Source organism: Myiozetetes cayanensis, unplaced genomic scaffold, assembly GCF_022539395.1.
Source record: "Myiozetetes cayanensis isolate MyiCay16 unplaced genomic scaffold, myiCay2020 scf3, whole genome shotgun sequence".
NCBI classification, from domain to species: domain Eukaryota; kingdom Metazoa; phylum Chordata; class Aves; order Passeriformes; family Tyrannidae; genus Myiozetetes; species Myiozetetes cayanensis.
The window spans coordinates 56,231,665-56,253,029 of NW_026087521.1; the positions used below are offsets into that span (position 1 = coordinate 56,231,665).

The 21,365-nt window shown below is 42.1% G+C and overlaps 1 protein-coding gene across 14 annotated transcripts in view; it reads right to left on the reverse strand.

Moving 5' to 3' along the window:
* Positions 1-21,365, reverse strand: part of TBXAS1 (thromboxane A synthase 1) — a 266,105-nt gene that overhangs the window by 2,168 nt on the left and 242,572 nt on the right. For all 14 annotated transcript variants that reach the window (XM_050324636.1, XM_050324632.1, XM_050324635.1 and 11 more), the window contains 3 exons: positions 7,077-7,165; positions 3,132-3,269; positions 219-381 (listed from right to left, as the gene is read on the reverse strand). In XM_050324636.1, the coding sequence (XP_050180593.1) occupies positions 219-381; positions 3,132-3,269; positions 7,077-7,165 (390 nt within the window). The remainder of the gene's footprint in view (positions 1-218; positions 382-3,131; positions 3,270-7,076; positions 7,166-21,365) is intronic.

A 21,365-nucleotide genomic window follows, 5' to 3' on the forward strand; every position in this document is an offset into this window, starting at 1 on the left:
TGTCACCATTTCTTTTGTTGGAAAAATTATATGTCTTGAATCACTTTTTGATTAAAGCATACAGCCTAGGCCTCTTGTCCCTCCTCATTATGAAAGTGTCTCCAGCAGTTTTCTCAAATGAAGTCACAAAGGCAAATCAGTTGTCCTCTGTCTAAGACACACTGTCAGCTCTCTCAAGTTGACAAGTCTAATCTTTTAGCCTCTCTGCATGTACAAACCTCAGTCTCTGGGCAGGTCTTGAATTGAAACTTCTGCAAAATCCTCAGCAGAGTAATTTTTGTCTCCAACAAACCCATTTTCATGCCGATGCAGCCACGAGGTCCTGCCCCAAAGGGCAGATATGCAAATGGATGTCGTTTCTTCTTGGCCTCCTCTGTAAACCTAAAAAGTGCAGAGATGGAAACCAGTTCAAGGAATGCTTTTTTGCTCCTGATTCCACGTTTTTCACTTAAATCTCAAAAGATGGTTATTTCAATTGGTATAAATGGACAGGTCAAGGGGACTATTGAACAGATGATGTCCTGACATCTTAAGTAAACAGATAATTGACTTTTCTGCCTTTGTCAGCTGGTGATTTCAGGAGAGGACAGACATGAGTATTACTTCCAATCTATCTTTCATGAATTCTCCTCATTTGAGGACCATGCTCAGAAGAATGATAACTTTAGGTGCAGACATGCTAGGGTGATGAGGGACATGTCCCTCACAGCTTTGCACATGTGAGGGAGAAATTACAGCTAAGAGGAATCTAATAGGCCGCATCTTGAACTAACTAGAATTAGCAACAGCATTCCTTGCTGTGCCCTGCAGATGAAGGTCAACAGGAATTGCTCTTTGAGGCTTTTAAGGGGAGATGAAATTTCATGGCATTGGACAGGCCATGGAAGATGGTTATTACAATTCAGTACAGCCCTTCTCTCTGCTCTTGGCCTAGAGAGACCAGGTTCACAACTGGGAAACATTAAAATTGCACACGGTTCTGTTCTTTGAGCCATCTCAGTACCTCAGTCCAGCTGGAAAGACTGATTAATGTGTCAGTCTGTATGCAGATCTGCATCAATTAGCTAGCTTTAAAATACTTGATCAGCCCATTAGAAATGAGCCTTTTTTTTTTTTTCCCCAGGAGAGAAACAAAATTCCTATTTTTCAACAACAGTTCAAAGAAAAAAAAAAGTAAAACCTGTTTGCCAACATCTGCAAAGATGAATGCCTACTGGATAGAATACGTACAGACAAGAATACAGTGTCTGAGTCAGTACAAGTTATGAGGGCCAGTGCATAATCATGGTCAGGCTAATCCTGGGCTTGTATTGAGTATTGAATCACTATGCAGAGTGGTGCCTCGAAAGAAGCAAATCTTTACAGTGATGGCATCACCCTGGAAATCTACATAATCCTCCCATGTCCCGAGGTATTTGGAGCTCTTCTTGTACTACCGAGCTACTTTTCCAGTTCTGTGCATGTATACAGGTTCTGTACTTCATGTATGGGGTCATCCCTGAAAATCTCTCATGTCTTTGGATATAGTTTGCCAGAACTTCAGACTGCTAAGCCCCAGAGAACTCAGGCAGGGTAGAAAGAGATGAGATGTAACACAGGCTATTTTGAGCTTTGGAAAAAAATAATATTGTATATTTCCACTAAACCCATCTCCATGCTTAGATATCCTAAAAAAGATCAAGTTACTACTCCAAAAAGTACTAGAGAAGCCTGTAATTTGAGACTGAAGGACCATTAACTTATATACTGTTGCATATCTCATCCAAACAGGTTAATGCAATTCTTGCCTTGCTCACCCCCTATTCTTGTAAATTTAAAGTCTCCCTTGTATTAATCCAAAGGCTGATTTCAAAATTAAATATTAGGGGTAAAAAGGCTGTAGCCAAATTATTTTATTTTTTGTTAAAAATTTTTAAATTCACTACCAAATGATACAAGCCGAGGAGAATGTTAGTAATTACACATCATTCCTCAGGGAAGTTTCAAAAGGGAATTAATCTCAGATTCATAACAAACAGCACTGTGTGAGTCAAGGGGAGTGCAGCCTCCACTGTCCATTTTACTCTGCAATGTGCTTTCATACTATTGGTAAAGTGGTGAATAAACAATTAGGAAACATTTGTAGATAAGCATTACTAAAAAAACCCACCCTAGACTTTCAGTTACTGCTAAGATTCCTCTCCAGCAAAAGCTCTGGGCTTCTCTAACCCTGAAAACACTCTTTTTCATGGCCAAAAGAGCCTGACAGAGCATATGCTTAGATTTATTCCAGAAGGAGCATTAGGCAAGCCCACCTACGCCATACATGTGTTGTCTTACTGGCAAAGATGGTTCTGGGCTGCCTGCCTCTCATCCAGTTGTTTGTGGAGCAGTCACTTTTTTTACTTAGCAAACTTTTCAGTGTAGTGGCAGCTTAAAATGCATCTGCCCACAAAACAGCTTAAAAATATAGCTGCCCACAAAACTGAACTGTGCTTCCACACAGCACCACATCAGCTGAAACTCTCCCTAAGATAGGGCACAGTACAAAACCACAGCTAGACAGTGTCCCCCCACCAGCTGAAGAGAAAAATACTTCATGTGAAAGTATGTCTTGCCAAGAAAGAACCAAGGATCCTAACTTAAATATGGAGAGCAAATTCCTGGTGGAAGATGGGGTAGGTTCCCCACTCACAGTGGACAAACACCATCACAAGATTTCAGGTGAAAAGGGCGCTCTAAACCAGCCAGGAGCTGGATGAGTTTCCCAGGTACATCCATGTCAGTGAATATGCTATCTCACTTTAGAATTTCTGCACGCAGAAGAGACATTATTCACAGGATCCAATTTGGAAATGGGTCTGAAAACCCATGCAACATTTCAACCTTGACCAAATCTCACACCATCTGTGGGATGCGCCAGTATCACTGCTTGTCTAATGTGGAAGTAGTAACATAATTTTATGGTCTAAATTAAACTAAATTCCACTCTTGGGTGACTGTGACTGTGAAAGAGCAGCAGGATCTGGTGTCTCCACTGGACAGGCTGGAGTTCTGTGCACACCCTAATGCATAAACCAGCATTTAACATTGATCTAAACAGGCCAAATTAAGGACTTCTACCTAAGAATGAAAAGCATTATTCCACATACCTCTCAGGAATAAACTTCTCAGGCTCTGGCCAGAACTCAGGGTTATGGTGGAGGTGTCCAACTGCAGTTTCAATGATGGCCCCAGCTGGAATATGCTGCCCCAGCACTACACAGTCTTTAGCTGCTTCCCGAGTGAATCTGCAATGTCATGTATCCCAGATGATTAATAAAGGTTAAAAATACAACAGGAGAGATCTATAAAAGAAAATCTCTTCAGCTGACCCTACAATTTCCAGAGTAACACTTTCTCAGTAGATAAATACAACAACTGTTGCTGATGTTAGTGTCTTCTCAGGTGTCCTCTCCAGTTAGAAGCCCATAGCTCCAGCCCAGACAGCTAATTTTTGCCCTTTTCATAGGAAAGAATTTCTGACTATGTAACATTTTCCAAAGTAATAACTGTTAAATTGCAACTTTATTATGAATGTTAGATTTAGACTAATTTTTAATGAAAATTGCTGATGACATGTATCTACAATCTCTAATTAAACAAGTACAAAGAATATGCTGGTTTGCTTTCAGGGGAAAAAAAAAAAGGATAGCAAATATAGTTTTGAGTTTGTTTATTTGAGAAGCTCCCCCATGTTGGTACAGTACCTGAAACTTAGCAAGAGATGGTTTTAGTATTAGGGCTAGATGTTCTGCTGCAGCTGCTACTACAAAAATACAACTAATTCATAAGCTTTGGAAAACCTCATTTCACATACACCCATCAAAAACAGGCATGACGTTAGCAAAAAACTGCAGTTTCCTCCCACCCCCTGGTGACAGGTGACAGAGTAGGACTGTCCTTAGGAACCTTATTGTGACAAGAAGACTGAAAAAAGCTGCCTGCCAAAGCCAAGCTTGGGTCTGTAAACCTTACAAAAAATTGTGTGTGGGTGTGCATGTGTGGTGGTAGGTTCTGATCTAGAACTTTTAGTGCTTCAGTGGTCACTACAGATCCCAAATCAGCCCAGAGCCAGGTGGGTGCCCTGCTATGTCAGTATGGGAGCTAGCTATTCCCTGGAACCAGCTGTGAGCACAGGGGCAAGACAACGTGCAGGAGCTCCCTTTCCTGCTTCCCACGCTCTGCTTAAAAAGTTGAACAAAGATTTCAGTTTCAGGGCTGTCAGTCTGGTATCACTACAGAAACACATTCTTTCCTCGCTGTCACCCATCTCTCTTTCTCACAGACAAATAAATAACAAAGGCTCCAAGCCTGCAACAAAACACTGGCATGCTAAAAAATGCATTGACAAGCTATTCTTTTCATTCTTACATGAATTTGGTGATAGTGGAAACACGAGTTCTGCGGAAGAAAGTTCTCTGGATAGTAAATTCATTGAAAAAAGGAAAACCAACTCATTTTATAACAGACTTAGCTGCTACTGATTTTTCCCCTAACTCAGCATTACCATTGTCATAGGCAATTAACATCTTTCAGAGGCACTGGGCTGTCCCATCCATTCCACATCCATCAGAGTAAAAGCCAGATCAATAAACACCACTGAAAATGCCAACCAAAATTTCAGAATAACTTTGCTCCATTCTCATTCTGTTTCCCATCTGACAAACATTGATTGTTTCCCAGTGATCCAGACAAAACTCAAAAGACCCCTGTTGCTTTAACCAGCAAAACCATTTTCACTTATGTACCATGTATAAGACAGTAAAGCCCCATCATCTCATCCAGGAGCAAATATCTTTGACATTTACTCTCTGAACAATCCTACAGAGGTCCTGCAGAAAAAAATCTTGACTTCCAATCTTTGTGAACATATAGAAGAGAATATGATTTAAAGTTTTTCTATTTTAAGGTGCTTGCAATCATGGGTTAAATTTTTCAAAGGCTCTCACAGCAAGCTCAGCTTTGGCTCCTTTCCAGTCATCTGAATTTTTCCTCCAGCTTCATGAGAAGCAGTGCAATGGGCTGATCACTTTGAAAAGTTCCATTCCTTAACATTTGTATTTATACTTGTGATAAGTCAGAACGTCAACAATCTAACAATTTTCTAACTTCCTTTTGCCTTGTTTTCAGTTCATCAACACAGTAGAATTAGTCTTGTGTGAATTGGGGTAAAACTTTCAGACATTAATGGATATTGTCATTAGTTTAGCTATGTTAATATAATGCAGTACTAAGTGAAAACAGGCTGAAGTTAAACACACATTGTCGTGGTTTTGCCCTGGCTCAATTTACTTTTATACCCCCACATACAATTACTATTAGTTGAGAGAAGGTTTATGCAGACAAAAAGAGACTGAATTAAAAAAAAGTATGAGTATTTATTATTAACAAACTAAAACTAAAGAATTATATCTACTTAAGTAAAAGGTATTATGTATTTACAAAAGATACTTCTCCCCCCACCTCCCTTTATATCAGTCCAAGGAGGAGAAGCAGTCCTTTTCTGTTCTCAGAATTCCAGCTCTCTCTCTCTCTCTCTAGTAACTCTGCAGCACTTTCGTCGTAATTGGAACTTCTTTATCTCTCTCTTATTCTGTGTTGGCCTCCAGGGCTGGGTTTACCCCCCTCCTGGGTTAAAACCGAAGGCTGAGGGTTACCCAGGTCCTGAAGGGTCTCCTTCCATAGACTTGCAAGGGGACACTTGCTTACTATGGATCTTCTTCCACAGGGTTACAGGGGATAATGGTTTAAGAGTTTACCCCTGTTTCCCTATGGAGGTCCCTCCCCATGGGAGAACAGTCCTTGATTGACTTCTCGACATGGGTCCAGTTTGGATCCCTTACTCGGATCCCAATATCCCACTTGAGTCATTTTCTGTTCCAGCGTAGGTTCTAATACCCGTCAGGGTCACAAATCTTCAGTAACAGCATGGATCTCTCACTGAGATCCCAGGTTTATCTGAGCCGTCTCGCTCCAGCATAAGCATCGATCCTTTCGAGGGTCACAAAGTCTTTAACAGGACTCTGCCTCATCTGAGCCGCTTTTACTCCAGCATAAGGCTTTATCTTTCTGTTAAAGTCACAAATCTCTGGTGCATCCACAAGCTCCTCTGTGAGCCGCATGGGGGGTCTCTTCACCCCAACAAACTTCTACAGGTGGCAGGGTTTTATTTTTCAGTCTTTACCCTGCTGAAGGGAGGGAGAGCGAAAAGGAGAAAAAGCAGTTCTCTCCCCTTCGAACTTTTCTTCTCTCTCTCCTGCGACTGCAGCTTTGACCTTGAAAGTCTTGTTATCTCATGGCTGGAATTCTTCTACAGCAGTTTTTCGTCTAAGCAGTTCGTCTTTTAAACCTTTTTTTCTTCACTCTCTCACAAGAGAGAAGGGAGGCTTCAGTGCTGCACCTGGCCCCCCCCCCGGCCCAAGCCGGGGAGGAGGGGGTCTTGGCCCTCCTCGGGCCCGCTACCCTTCTACATGGCTGCTGCTTCTAATTTCAACTGCGTCACAACCTTCTCTTCCGTTTTTCTTAAAGATGTAATTAGCAAAGGCGTCACTGAACTTTTTGATTGGTTTTTTTGTCCGGAAATCACCTGGACAAAACCATCCTCAGCCCCAGGGACGGGCTGGTGGGCAAAACCACGACACACATGTAAAATACAAATTTCTGGATGTGCAACCCTCGGCAGATCAGGGCCTTAAGGACCAACAAGCTAGGGCAGGTCTTTGGTCTGTATCTCTGAAGCCTGAGGCACACAGAAGCAGCAGCATCTGGCTTTTTGAGGCCAGGCCTGCTTCAAAATGGCTCCGTCCTCTAACCTTGGGGGACATGAAGAATAGTGAGGAAGCAACCTTGGCCAATCCGCTGTAAAAAAGCACTTTAGAAATACCAGAATTAGCCAGCTTTCCTTCAATGGGCCGCATTATATCTTTCAAATGCACAAAGCAGTATTGATGTTGGCACAGAGACGAAGAGACCATAGGTCTTCCAACAACAGATTTCCATCTTTACAGAGCTAGGGAGCTATCCTGTGGAATCAGAAGTAAAAAAACCCCAGATACCTGAAAGCAGGTGGGTACATGCGCAACGTCTCTGCAATCACCATGTCCAGATAAGGGAGTTCTTGTACATTTTGGTAATCAGGGACCATCTGAAAGGGTAAGAAGAAAGGAACAATTATATTTTCTCATATTTAAGAGCCAAACTCATCTCAGATTAGCTTTTAAATCATCTATTTTTTACTGGGCATCTTTCCTGTAGAAGAACTCGATGTCTTATCTAAAACAGTAAATGATAAAATTATACAAAAATGTGGGCAGTAATTAAATGTGTGTATAACATTCCTTTCATCATCAAAATGCTTTGGTGCACAGCCCAGATGAAAGTATAATAATAAATCAACTTGCTAGGAAGTATTAAAAACAGGGCATTACACAGAGCATTAACAGCTACAACAGATCTATTGCTTTATACATGCACTACAATCTGCACAGGACCCTTGTTTCTTCCCAAAGACAAGAGCACAGCTCACACTTTGTTCACAAGAAACAACAAGTCCAGCAGTTACTTTTGATGATGTTGGAGCAAACCCTTTGCCCCTTACCAGTTATAGAAATAAAGCAAAGAGCTAGTGCTGTGATGCCTGTGGAGGGGTGGAAACGGCACTGGAGGAAATGGGCACCCCGATGAGGAACAACAGGCAGTGGTAAATTGCTCTGCCAAGAAGGGGGGTGCAGTAGTGCCTGGGTAGAGAAGCCTATTTCCTCGTGTGGCCACCCCTTGCTTAATGCTTAATTCTGTGTGGTGGTCAATGCCTGTACCCACATTTTCTTAGGTCTACAAAGCCACCCAGCCCTTGACAATGAGTGGTGGGCACTAAAACCTGAACAGGGCTGTAGCTCAGAAGAGTTTTCCCTCTTCCTGGCAGCAAAGATACAATGAGAGACACCAAACCACGGCTGTCCAGCAGCAGCAGTGACAGAACTCAGTGCATGGATAAACAGGGAACTTCCTCCAGTGTAACCTTCCTTGGAAAGATGACATTTTCCCTGTCTTATTCAATGCTCTCAGCAGAGGGCAGCCAAAGAACATCGAATAACCTCATCAGGAAAGTGGAGTTTTGTTTTAAATTAGAGCATCTCCTGAAGACTGACACAGAGTAAATTGGAGAAAAGCACAGACGTCAGACTAGACTAAACCTTTTGTGAAGATTTGGGGCCCCTGCCGTTCACAAAGGGGACTGGATTCCATCCTTCCTTTATTTACTACAGCAGTTTTCATGTATAATGCATATTTTATTGAATTTTCATGCAAAAACATATGGTACATACTGAAAATACTAAGCAGAGAACAACTCCAGATGGTATGCAGAAAAGGCGTACAATAGAACACGGATACCTTGCTGGATTAGGGTATCCCACTTATTCAGCACTAAGCCACCATGCACCATTTCACATTAGCTGATCTTTTCTAGGAAGGAAATAGATACATTCTATTATCCCCATTTTTTGGCTCAGGAAAGGAAAGCAAAACCAGAGCAAACAATTTGCACAGCCTGAACAGAACCAGCATGTTTTTTCCTCTCTTAGGGAAAAAAATGCAACTCAGCTTATCAACAGATGAAGTATTTTGTCAGTATATGTCAAATATTATCAATACAGAAGTATGGACTGCACTGAAAGCATTTTTTATATTGCAGCGGTGCCTGTTAACTCAAACCTTTGGCTTCAGCCACTGGGTATCAGACAAAGGACTAGGAGACTAAAAGCCAAAAATGGCCACAATGTTGTGAGAACCATGGCTGAAGGCGGTGTGAGGAACTGTGCTCCAATAATGTCAGTGGCTAAAACCAAAAACCAACAACAGAAGGATGATTTTTATCATCCTTGTTTTGCAGAAAGAGATCTGCGGGCTATGTAACTTTGGAGGGTGGGGGGGTGGAGGGGAGGTGGATGGGAATCAATAGCAGAGGCTGGAAATGCAGATTCAAATTTCAAGCCTCCATGGCAATACCACCCTCTTCCATGCCCACATAGATGGTCCACTCTTTGATGCAAACGCATGCTGTGGTTGGTATTCTTTTATTTTTTTCTGCTAATTTTACAACTGTCTTTCAGAACATTACTCTGTTCTTTTTATACTGTTTTCTGCATGTCTCTGAATCCTGGGCAAGCATCTGAGTCCTGCCTCTGCAATCCATCCTGATCTCATGGCCAGGCTGGCTGAGGGAAGAGTTCTGGATCAGAGAAAATGAGTGGAGGAGCCAAGAGCACACTAAGATGTGTTCGATTCTCTGAACCATGCTCTTTCCACTGGGCCTTTCTGTCTCTCTCATAATCCCTCTACTTACTTCTGGAGTCAATAATTAAGATAATTATATGGTAACCTGATATAATAAGTAGCCACTAAATCAAACCATACATCAGCAAATAATATAACACTAAATTATTGGAGCTTTGATTTGCTCTTTCAAATAGCTTCTATACCTTCAGGGGATTAGCAGTTCAGAAAATAAAACAAAGGTGTAAAACCAGCTGATTTTCCTTAAAAGAAAATTGCTTTTGCTTACATAAAGAGGGGTCAGTCAAATGGCAGCAGAGTGAACTCTGCTATCGTGAGCACAACAGACACATCAGTCATTTCCTACATCTGATGCAACTTAATTATTGGCACTTCCATGCTTTTAGCATCAAAGTAGCTGGACCTAATTTAGTAGTTGTTTGCAAGGTCTGACCTACAGCTGCGTAAAGTACACACCAGCCAAGCAGCTCTGTTTAGGAAGGACAGTTTGTTGCTTTTTTTTCCCTTTCAAAGAAAATATTTTCCATTTGTTTTTCCACTCCCTCTCTTAAAAATATGCCTTTAGCCTAGCACATTTCAAAGGAACGTAAATATGCTTTTCTCCCTAAATGTCCCTATTTATATCTATCAACTGCTGGCAGGTTTGCTGGGGTGAGGGTTGGTATTGTGCAAACATGCCGCTTTAACCCCCAGCAAAAAAAAAAAAAAGGATAAAGTGCCTTGTACTCAAGATGGGGTGTGTTTTTTTCACTAAGAAAGATTCCTGTCTTTAACAAGTAGAGATGGGGTGAGGGAAAGACATTGCATATAACAAACCATCCTATATTTTAATTTTACTGTTACTGCTTTGCACAGCAGCTTTTCTTACGCTTTGCACAGCCCTGTAGTGTCTTTTCCTGTTGATGTGGAAGTGATGTGGCCGTGTAACATCTTGCAGTGTTTCTCTGCATGCACATTTTCCCAGTTTGATTTCCAGAGGTGTGACGGTACACCCTCACCAATCCCAGACCGTTTAATCACTTCTGAGGTCCAGAAAGCATCTAGTTTGGCTGCAAACTTTCCTTCATGACTGACAGAAAATCACAGGCCTCCCTTCCTTAGAAAAAGATGGAAAATTAATTCTTCAACCCACAGAGTACCCTGAGGTGAAATACCAGCAGTGATTATAAAATTGCCTATGTGCTACAATGATGACGCGTGTTTTAATCCCCGTATAAATTCCAAGAGAGATAACTACCTTCAGATCCACCTCTGCTTTTCAGAACTGGTTTTAGCATTTTCTAGGCAGGCAAACCTATTTTTTGCCACCACCCTCAGTTAACTTTTAATTCCTCAATGAACAGCAAGGAAATCCAAGTGCTGACAGGAGCGGTCTGGCCAATCGCTCTGCTGCAGTTTGAGATGTTACTGTTCCCAGTTGCTCGCTCTTCTTTGCTGGCTGTGGTTAGCATCACCACAGCCAAGTCAGCAGAAGGGAACATATGCCTGCACCTCAGTTGCTTCCATACAACGTCCAGAATGAACCAATCTTCAGTGACAGTCAAAGACAAGATACTAACTTCTCCCCAAAGTAGCTGATGAGTGAGGCACAGATCATCCTCCTCTACTGCCTCTGTTTTGGGAATGGTAATCCAAAGTACACATCAGTGTATAAGAGATTTCCACTCATCCTATTGGTCATGGTCTAGTAATGCTCAGCATCTGGGAATGAAAAAAAATCAGAGAAAATTTTGTGTAGCTGACAGTGTGACGTGCACCTGAAATCAATTTGGAAGCAGCAAAGTCTGCGAGACCACATTCCTCATAACAAGAGCTGCTGAGTCATGGCCTGATACTGAACCAGCTGAGATTTCTGAGAAATTACAATTCAAATTTGATGCCTCATGGGCAGGTGTGGCTGTGACAAAGTATGTGTCAGAGAGATGACGTGCAGATGCAGATCCATGAGTTATCTGTGTAGGCATACTTACATGGTCCACATGGGCTCTTCCCCAAAATGAAGACTTTGGATACCAATTGAACATGAGTCAAAAACAAGCCAACATCACTCCCAGCTTCTCTCACCAACCCCCCTTTCAAATTGCCAGAAGAGATATTCAGACAACAGGCATTCACAAACAGGTCAATAATGTTTCTGGATCAAATGGATCAAAAGCTGCCGATAGATCAAAGAATCTGCCTGGAGTTTTGACCTCTAGGAACTGCTCATCCCCTAACAGATCTAGAGCTTGTGTGCTTCACTCAACCTTTGAGAGGCGGAAGAAATGCAAGAACAGGAAGTACAATGTCAAACTGGGGTTGACCCACGACAATCTTGCCAACAACCATATCAAGAAAGGAAAGGTTAGAGCCAGGACAACACTGAAAATGTAGATCAATAAAAAAAGGGTTAGGATGGTTTAACAGACAGCTATCTTTGTCTTGCTTAAAGAAAGCTTGTCTCATGTTTTACCACTTCCATGACACCATGCTGGAATAACTGTAAAGCACCAAACTAAAACCTCCCTATAATCTCAGGCAGCAAGACAGGGACAAAGCTGATGAAGTAAAATTTCTTAGCTTTATCCTCAGAACTTGAACCAAACTCCTAAAAAGTACTTAAGACAGTCCTCATGCAAGGAAATTCTGGAAGTTCTTTCTGACTGGAAATCTTTTCTGCCTGTGGTCCAGCCTGCACCTGCCAAGTGAGATGTCCCTTTGAGGCACGGCACCAGGCAGAACCAGCTCATGGTGCTGGGGAAACAGGACCCTGAAGCTCCTGAGTCCCACTCATTCTGAGAGGCAGCTCATGGCAGAAGTTATTCCCTTAAGATACAGAAGAGCCTGCCTAAAATCACCAAGTGCCTGTTAGCCACTTCCAGTGATAGAGGCCTACAGAATCTTTGAGCAAAATATTAAATTCTTGACTACAGAATTGAGGACAAGGTTGAGGAATTGAAAATAGGACAACAAGCCTCATTTCCAGATTAAGATGTGGCAGCAAGAGGCTTTCTGAGCTGCCTAGCATTTCTGAAATTCTTAGAACACGCCTTGGTAGCACTGAAGCCTCTACCAGGGCACTGTGCCTTCTCAGACACTCTCAGGAATGAACATTAAATCAAGTCCTCAGCTCCATCCCCTCATGCCTCTTTTCCCAGAAGCAAGGAAAGGCTATCTGAAACTCATATTCCTAAGCTTTCTAGTTATTCCTTTATTCCATGTGCCTCAATTGTCATTCAAATGGAAGTTTGTCAGGCTCTCACCCCCACTCTCAGTGGATGCTCACTAGGTTTGGGGAAGTTTCTTTGCTCATTGAGGCACTTCCCAAGATGTGACAACTCAAAGTGCTTCAGACACGTCAAACAAATTCTTTCCAGCTCCTCCTAAAGACAGTGAGTGCCAAACAAACTTAGTATTACAGCACCAGTTCACAATGATAACCACATGACATGCAGACCTTGCAGCCAAATTCTGTCCCTTACTTTGGTGCAAATCCACAGAGCTCCCTGGGGCTGTATCAGTGTAAGGGAGAGGAAAATGCGGTTCTAAGTATGCACCAAATAGTGCTGGGGAAAGAGCCAGAAGGTATAAGGTTACACCAATGTCAACTTACTTTAACGTTACTTTGCTTTTTGAATCAAAGACTTCAGCTCCTGACAGAAGACAGACCTGCATTACCTCCAGTGGCTTTCACGGTGCTAAAACGAGGTCTTTGTAGCATCGCTGCTCACAAGGAAACTTCTGTGAGATAAAAATACTTCCTGAAACTGAACAGTGTCCCGAAACCAAACAGATAAACATAAAAGCTGCAATCAAAACAGTCAGAAATTCTCTTCCACCTACATTACTACTGACACATGGTGATCAGCAAGAACAGAACGAGTGCCATCAGATAGAAGATCCAGAAAAAAAAAGGAAAGTCAGGAAAAGAGAAGAAAACCTCTAAGGAAATCCTTTATGAGGCAAACTGCAAATGAAGAAAAACAAGAAAAAAAACTGTTTCAATTTTGGTTTTGTAAATTTGTCAACTTTACCTAATCCCAGATTCCCATGCCAAGAGAAGTGTGTCCCCTCAAATGAAAATCAAATAAATGACTGTGAGACTGGGTGCCTGGAGTACTCTGCTGTCATGAAAGAAGGGCCAGTATGCTGATATTGCCAAGCCAGGCACCTTTTCACACACAAGTGCCCTCACTATACTAGTTTTTATTCTTTTACTACGTTGGGTGGGGAAGAATAGCTTCTTTCTAGAAGTGGCTCCCTACCTATATGCAATGCTTGCCTAGCTAGCTCCAGCTATTTGTGGATGTGATATAATCCCTGGCCATGCATTGTAGCAAGCTAAGCTCATCAGAGGCACAGACATTGCCTCTTTCTTGCCTCCTTAAAAACCACTCAGCCCCCAGGAAATCTGCCCCGGTTCTCTCTGCAGCCCACCGAGGCTCAAAGTCTCTCTTTCTACACTTGTCTGACACAATCAAAATTCCTACTTGGGTGGCAGAAATGCTGAATGGTGAAGGATCCCAGTGGGAGGGAGGTAAGGAGGAAATTAAACAGGAGAAAGGACTGCCAGAGGCCCAAAAGGCTGAGAAAGAGAATTATAAAACTGGGGTAGGTCTGTCCGAAGGGCATGTCACCAGTCCAAAGCACATTAACCACTGAAGTTCGTGCGAGACTTAATCCTTCCTGCCATGGAAGTGTCCCTTGATGGTTGCTGCAGATCTGCAGGAATAAAGGGGAGGGATTTTTTTTTTTCCCCTCTCAGCAGACATTTATGGTATCACAGAAGAGCCAGATGATTTAATTTAATCATTCCTGCTCCAGCTGGTATTTTCTGTATGGAGGTGACAGTGCTTTAAATTAGGGCCTTGCATATAAAAGGCCCGTGTGTTTAGTTTAATCAAATGTTCATTTCCTCACGTTATGTTTATATTAAAGGGCATCAGCATGAATTTTCATTCTGCAAGTACAGGCTATCTTAAGGGCTATGAACTGAGGTCATCTTTGGTTGTTCTTCAACTCTACGTCAGCCTTACAGACTGAGAGGTGACTCAGCCCCAAGCATGCAGTTTGGGGAAATATGTCCTAGAGAGAACAGTCCAACCTAGGAGGAGATCAGGAGATTTTACACAAAATAAATTACTTCTGTAATTCACCCTTCTTGAGCCAGTGGTTGCTTAAGTCATTGGCTTCAGCAATTGCTGGATAAGACCTTTTCTGAATTAGTAAACATGGCAAACATTCATAGCAAAGAAACTGCAAGATTCTCTCATCACTCAGCATAATTATTATTTGCTCTGACAAGGGCAGGTCAGTTTTAATACCATACAACATTTATGTTGTGCCTGATGCCCTGAAAACATTTTATGTACATTAGGTGCAGTACAACAACAATAAGACTTTGCCTTTCTGTAGTTGTTTTTCCCTTGAGGCTCACAAAGTGTTTAGCAAACATTAATTAGCTGGTCATCTTCCAAATGCATATGTGAGGTGCTCCTGATAAATACTCCCTCCCTCTACACAAGGGGCCAGCAGAGGTGCTGAAGACTGAGGCCATCAATTTACAACCCTGAGAGTCGTGCGCCCATCAACTCAAGCCTGCATAAGTAGCCTGATTTTTTTTCAACCTCAGTGTGACTCCTGTTCGTAAATAGGCAAATCCTGCTCTGAATGCATAGACTTAAAGTGACCAAAAAAGAATGAAATCCACTGCACGGCATTTAAATACGTCTTAAACAAAAAAGAACTTTGTTTGGTTTCAGCTGCCAAAATCGTAACTCAAGGTTCAGCCTGTCCTTGAGAAACTGATAGTACTAACAGTACAGAACATAAAGAAGTGTTTCTGGTGTCAAAGCTCCCAGTTCTTTGCTGTAGACTTCTGCATCTCCTACCTAATACAGGTAAAATCTACAGGTAAAAGCCATGTCCAGTCCTAGCTCCAAATTCTAGCATGTGTCCTTTCTACAAAGCACAAAGGAAAAGGTTGTTCCTGTTGAGACTTCTCACAGTGTAACTGAAAATATGAAAAATGTAAAAAAGAAAGGGAAAAAATTATTTTCTAACCAAAGCTATTCAATGCCTTTTCCTCTTTTGCTCCCTCTGGAAAGCGCTGACTGCCTTGGGTACAACAAAAGCAATTTGCAACTGGTATGTGAAAAAAATTGATAGCACTTGAAACAGCTTTTGTGTTTTCTTCCTCCAGTGTACGGAGAAGATCTTTTAAAAAAATCTACAAAACTACATGCCAGTCGAAAACCCACTACCACAAGCTCCGTGGGAGCTGGCTGTGAGCAGGGGTGTCTGCTACCATGACACTAACCTATGAAAAACCTCTCTAGATATTCAGATAAAGCTGTCTGCAACAAATCCTGACAGATGCCTATTCAAGGATTTCTCTCCTTTTATTCCCTTACTCTATCTCTCTCCATCTGGGAACACAGAAATTTTCCTAAGCCTGTTCACGCTTAGATTTAGTGAAGCCATCATGGTGTCATGTTCTGGTGCTGTTTAGTGTCTTTGCTCTCCTCTACCCTTTGTAGAGCAGCATGGCACGACTGTCCATCTGTTTATGATTTACTTCTCACAATGACTTGGTCTGATTACACAGATAGTCACAGTAGGTTATTTGAGGTCCAACTGGACCTCTGTAATGACACTCAAACAGTACCCAAGTTGTGGGAACATTTCCAAATGAAAAAAGGTCAGTGGAAAAATTCCACCAGGACCTCCCCAAGGAGAGCCTTCGTGTCCTTAATCCCAGGAAGTATAAACAAAACTTTAAATTTTTATCTGGAATTCTTTTGCAATTATCAGTGTCCAAGTGATCCACAAAAACTGAAGATATGACAAGAAAAGAAACCGAGACTGGGTCTTTTCGATGTATAAAGATGTGCACTGGAGAAGAGATTATAAAGAATAGTATTCAGTTCATGAGACCACATCTCTCACGGTCTCCTTTAGCACAGACCTGAATCACAGAGTCAGAGGAACTGCATCCATTTGCACGAGCTGAGGACAGAGCCCAGTGAGTGCAGCTGTTTGGGGGAGCACCATGTACTGCCATGGGTAGGAAGCTCTTCCACTGGCCCTGACTTGTACTGACTCACTGGCCCTAGTGAGCACACAGGAGTGAAGGGGAACAAAAGCACGACTCAAAAAGCTGCAGGATGAAGTCACAGGGTCAGCAGTGAGAAAATACAGAATTCATTTGTAGTCTGAACAAGGTCATTTCTAGCATGTTTTAGGATGATATAAGACTTTACAGGGAAGGCAAATGGAAAGTATTGCTCATTTCTTCTGCTTTATGAGTAAGCTGCTTTGGCCTTTATTTATTTATTACCTCACAGTCCCATAACGTCCTGGTGTGAAGACCAATCTGCTTTGCTTTCTTTCTTGTTTCTCAAAAATGCTTTTGCTTCTTAAACCTGATCCTTTCCTGTCTCAGTGCCTGGCCACCTCACTCATTTACCTCTGTATTTCCAAGATTCCAATTTTTACAATTTCCAACACCTCACCTTTGTGCTGTCTTTTCACTTACGGCCACACTACTTTAATGCTCAGTATTTTATTCCTTATTCTTCTTTTTCAAAGCTCTATCGTGCATCAAGTCTCAAAAGTTCTGGGGTGCAGGGCAACCTGGAGAACCCAGTGGCACCCACCTGGGTATGAGCCAGGCCTGACAGGGAGGCCACTCAATCCAGATGCCATTGAGCCACAAAGGCGGCACCCACAAATTGACACATCTCATAGACACAAAAAAAGCACTTTTAAGCCAGAAAAGTGCATAAACCATAGTGTTCTGCAGCAGGTTCATTAGCAGTTTTGCCCATATAAAATGCCTAATAAAGGATGGTATCCTTTGCCCTTTTAGCACGAGTTGTGGCACAAAGATCTATAGATATCTTAGATGGGCTAATTTGTGGGGAGGGATTTTCTAAGTACCAAGATGAAGCACAGCTGTAGGCTTTTTCTGTAAAGAGCCTGTCACACACACGAGAGCAGCTAGCGTACTACCAACCCTGATCACTCAAACATTATGAGTATGCTCCAACATACTTAGAAATTGGCTGGAAAACACATGAGATTTATGACAAATAACAGTATTTTGAACTTCATATGCCTTCTGGCTTCTGAACTGGGATTCATGTTTTCAGTCTTTACCTTTCAACAAGAAACCTTTTTTCCTTTTTTTTTTTTTTTTTTTATTGGTTGTCTATTGTTTTAATAATGAAATATGAGATTCTGGTTATACACCTGACTTCAGTGTTGAGCGATTTGAGAGAATACAAAACAAACACCAGAGACTTGCAGCGTGATGGCAGGATGCCGGTAATATTCCATTTACAGAGCACCATGGGCCATCCCTGCCTGCCCTTTGGCCATCTGCTGCTAGTGCACATCTAAAATCACATAGACTTTAAAAAAAAAAAAAAAAACAAAACCAAAAAAAGTCTACAAGACCAGGAACTTCATGTGAATAAATATCAGACAAGCGTGAGCTGCCCCTCAGAGTGCCCACAGTACTGTAGCCTACATTTTTGGGGGGAGGGGGGTGAGAGGGCGGCTGGGGGGTGTTACTACAAGGGGGAGCCTCAGGGATTAATCACCCAACCTCCTCTTGAAAATGCCAAATTTGGTACCTTGGCAAAGCTTGACACAGAATGAAATTGAAACACACAGATAAAGTAATTGGGGGGGGCGGGAACTGTGCTGAGTCTATATATAGCATTTTGTTTCTGCTGGGTTCTAAGGGGGAGGTGGGGAAGGGAGGAAGTGAAGGGGAGAGAGGGAAAAGGAAGATAAATTTTGGTCATTGCTGTTATATGTAGACCCACTTATCTATGGCCGAAGCCTAAACATCTGTGGGATTCTAAATGAAGAAATTTAATTTAAAGGTAAAAAAATAATTCAAATCAGGAAAAAATAAAAAACAAACAGAGAAAGAACACGACTTCTTGCTTCTCACACCTATCCTGATGTATAAATAGAGACTATCTGACTGATGAAGGGAGCTTATTATTTCTTTGACTTCTATGTATGTAAAGAAATCTACAATACTTTTTAGCAAACAAGTAGGATAATTAAGAAGCCAATCCTATGTTTCTGCTATTCCAACTTTGCTGCTCTGGTTTAAATGACACCTTGTAACATCTTGGTAGCCCCAGTCATGTATTACTTACATCACACAGAAGGAAAAAAAAAAAAAAAAAAAGCAGGGGGAGGCTGGCTCAATTATGAATGAAAATATTTTTGAAAGCAGGTTACTTGGGATCATATTCTCATATTCTGCCTGAGTTACACCTCTTGTAAGAAACGTGCTGCTAAAAAGTGCGAGTGGATGTGATCCCCTTTTGCACCTCTGCATACTTAGACCTGCCTTCTGCCAGCGTAACTTGGAGCAACCTCACAGCTTTCTCTGCCTTAGGTCCCAGGGTATTTGTGATGTAGCTCAAAAGGGCCAGAGCATCTTGCACTTCTGTCCATACCCACTGCTTTTGCTAACACATTCATTTCCTATTTCATATTACAGCACAGTGAGAGGGATTGGTATTAGTACTTTTGGCCTCTCTTCACGTGCACACACACGTGTACATGTGCATTCTCCGTAACACATCCATCTATTTGAAGTAGAATAAGAATGACTAAAAAATATATATCATCTTTAAATCTCAGAAGATTCAAAGTGTCAGTGCTATGAAGTCAGAAAATTCATTCCAAGTCCTATTTATCTAGGTCAGGATGTGGGAAGACTTTTTTTTGTGTTCTGCATATGCACGTCACCGCTTTTGCTCCTTGGTACTGCACAGGCTGGGAGCTGAAGAGCCAGGGAAGATGACATCTTGCTCCCTGCTTCCAGTGAACTTGACAGAAAAAATCCCTTTTGTGTTCCTTATAATGGAGTCTTGTCTCATTTTTACCACAAGAGATGCTTTGGCCAGTATATTACAAATACCATGCTGACAGTGCCTATATGTAGCTCTGCCGCAGTGCCACATCACCATTGCCTCTTCTTTAAAGTAGAAGAGAAAAGCACCCTGCAAAGCAAGGAACAAGTTAACAAAAGGCTTCATTTATCTCCAGCTGATACCAACATGACAGCAAGAAATGCGGGGTCAGATTCCAGGCACATTATTGCGAGGGCAGGAGGAGTGCGGGGAGTAGCTGTTGTGTGGCACAACCACGGGGCTTGTTATCAGAAGGTCAAGTCCTGACGCAGCCTTCCAAGCAAATTTGGGAAAGTCTCTTCCTCTCCTTCAGCACTCTTAAAAAAACCTATAAACCTTAATCATGAGATTGTGTGGATACTGCTGGCATGCTCAGAGGATGGCAGCAAATGATGGTCCTGTTTAAAGCCTGATCGTTACATGGTAGTAACAGCAAATCCCCTGCTTTTTTAAAATAAAAGGTTTTATGTCATGAGTAAGGTCAAGTCTTGGCAGTTAATACTGATATTATACAAAATAAAGGTAAATCTTGAATGAAAACCAACATTGTGGATAGACTACTAGAACAGAAATTTTACACATTCCTTCTGTGTAAATAAAGAAGTGAATCTAACCCGTGATTAAAGCTTTGCTTTACGATGTGTAGTTGCTGGGGGAAAATAGTTGTAATAAGTGTTACACACTCACCCACACACCAGCAAAGGAACTCAGCGTTTGCCTACCTTTACATGGAAAAAATAGCTATAGTTTGAAGTTTAAGGAACCTACTTACAAGGTTTATCTATCTATTATGTCCTTGGGTTCCAAACAGAGGTTGAGATCCATAGGAATTCTCCCTCCTCCCTGCACCTCTGCTCTCTCAAATTACAAAGTGAGAACCACACAGGGAAACTACTGCTGCTGTTGGACCTCTGGAAGAGGAGTTGCACCACAAGTGGTCCCTGAGCAGACACCAGGATGGATTTCTGCATATAGTGTCAGGATGTAGAAGCCAGGCTCACACTGCTCTTATGTCCCATGCTCCCCAAAATCCAGAGGGTGGGCTGTTGGGCCAAGGCAATGCCATTCCTCAGTGTGCAGTGCTACCTGTGCATTTCTGCTCCATCCTGGGCGGTGCTTCCCTATCTGACTATTTTTTGTCTCATGTATTTCTTACTTCATTAAGGGGAGTTACTAATCAGATGACCCAGGAGTGGTGGGGTTTCCTGTGAATCCAGCATTACTCCAGTGAGGGACAGAGCCAGTGCTTTGCTTGGTGTTGGTGCACTCCCTCCTCATTCCAAGATGGCTCGTGTTCAGAAAGCGCTGCACGCACCCAGGCTCCAGACAGGATGCAGCAGGCTCAGCTTGGTGGGAAATGAAAGGGATATAGACTCTTTTGTCAGCTCGACTTGGTCTTAATAATGTTTAAATATCTGAAGGTCACTAAATTAGAGTTCAGAAACTTGGCACAAAGGCCTTTCTCTAAGATTATCTAGGTTTACTGAAGTAAGACAACAAAAGAGAATAAACCGAACTGAGCAAAACTAACAATTGCTGCTGAGATGTTATTTTTCTCATTAAGCCTATATGCTGAGCCTATAGAGAAGGCAGCATTTCCTGTCTCTCTTGCTGACAGTTCACTATTAGGGTACAAAGGCAGGTCACTGTCCTTGGCGATACGGTAAACAAAGATAAGAGCTGAAAGCAACAGAATATTTTTTTAACCCTGATAATTCACTCTGTATAAATTCCATTGTGGAGAGATTTATTGTTTACTTAGAACTCCTCAAAAGAGCTCCTTGAGAATGCGTTGGACATAAAATACACATTTCAGCTGAAAGCAATGGCTAGGCCTTCTCAGGGCATCTGCTACTTGTCCCTGGATTCATGTGTATGAATCATAAGCGAACCTGCCAGAAAAATGCAGTCCCAAATATTTGCCCAGATCTGCTTGTTGTCCCGGGGTGGGAACTTAAACAGATGTCTTCAACGGGCAGCCATGCTCGTGAAAATGCTTTGTCAAAACAAAAAACCCCATTGCTTTCCTTCCCTGCTTGCAAAATATCTGCAGCAAAGCAGCACAAGAGTGAAAACCATTGGTGTATTATTTGATACCCTTAGTAGAAGAAGGATCAGTCTTCCCCC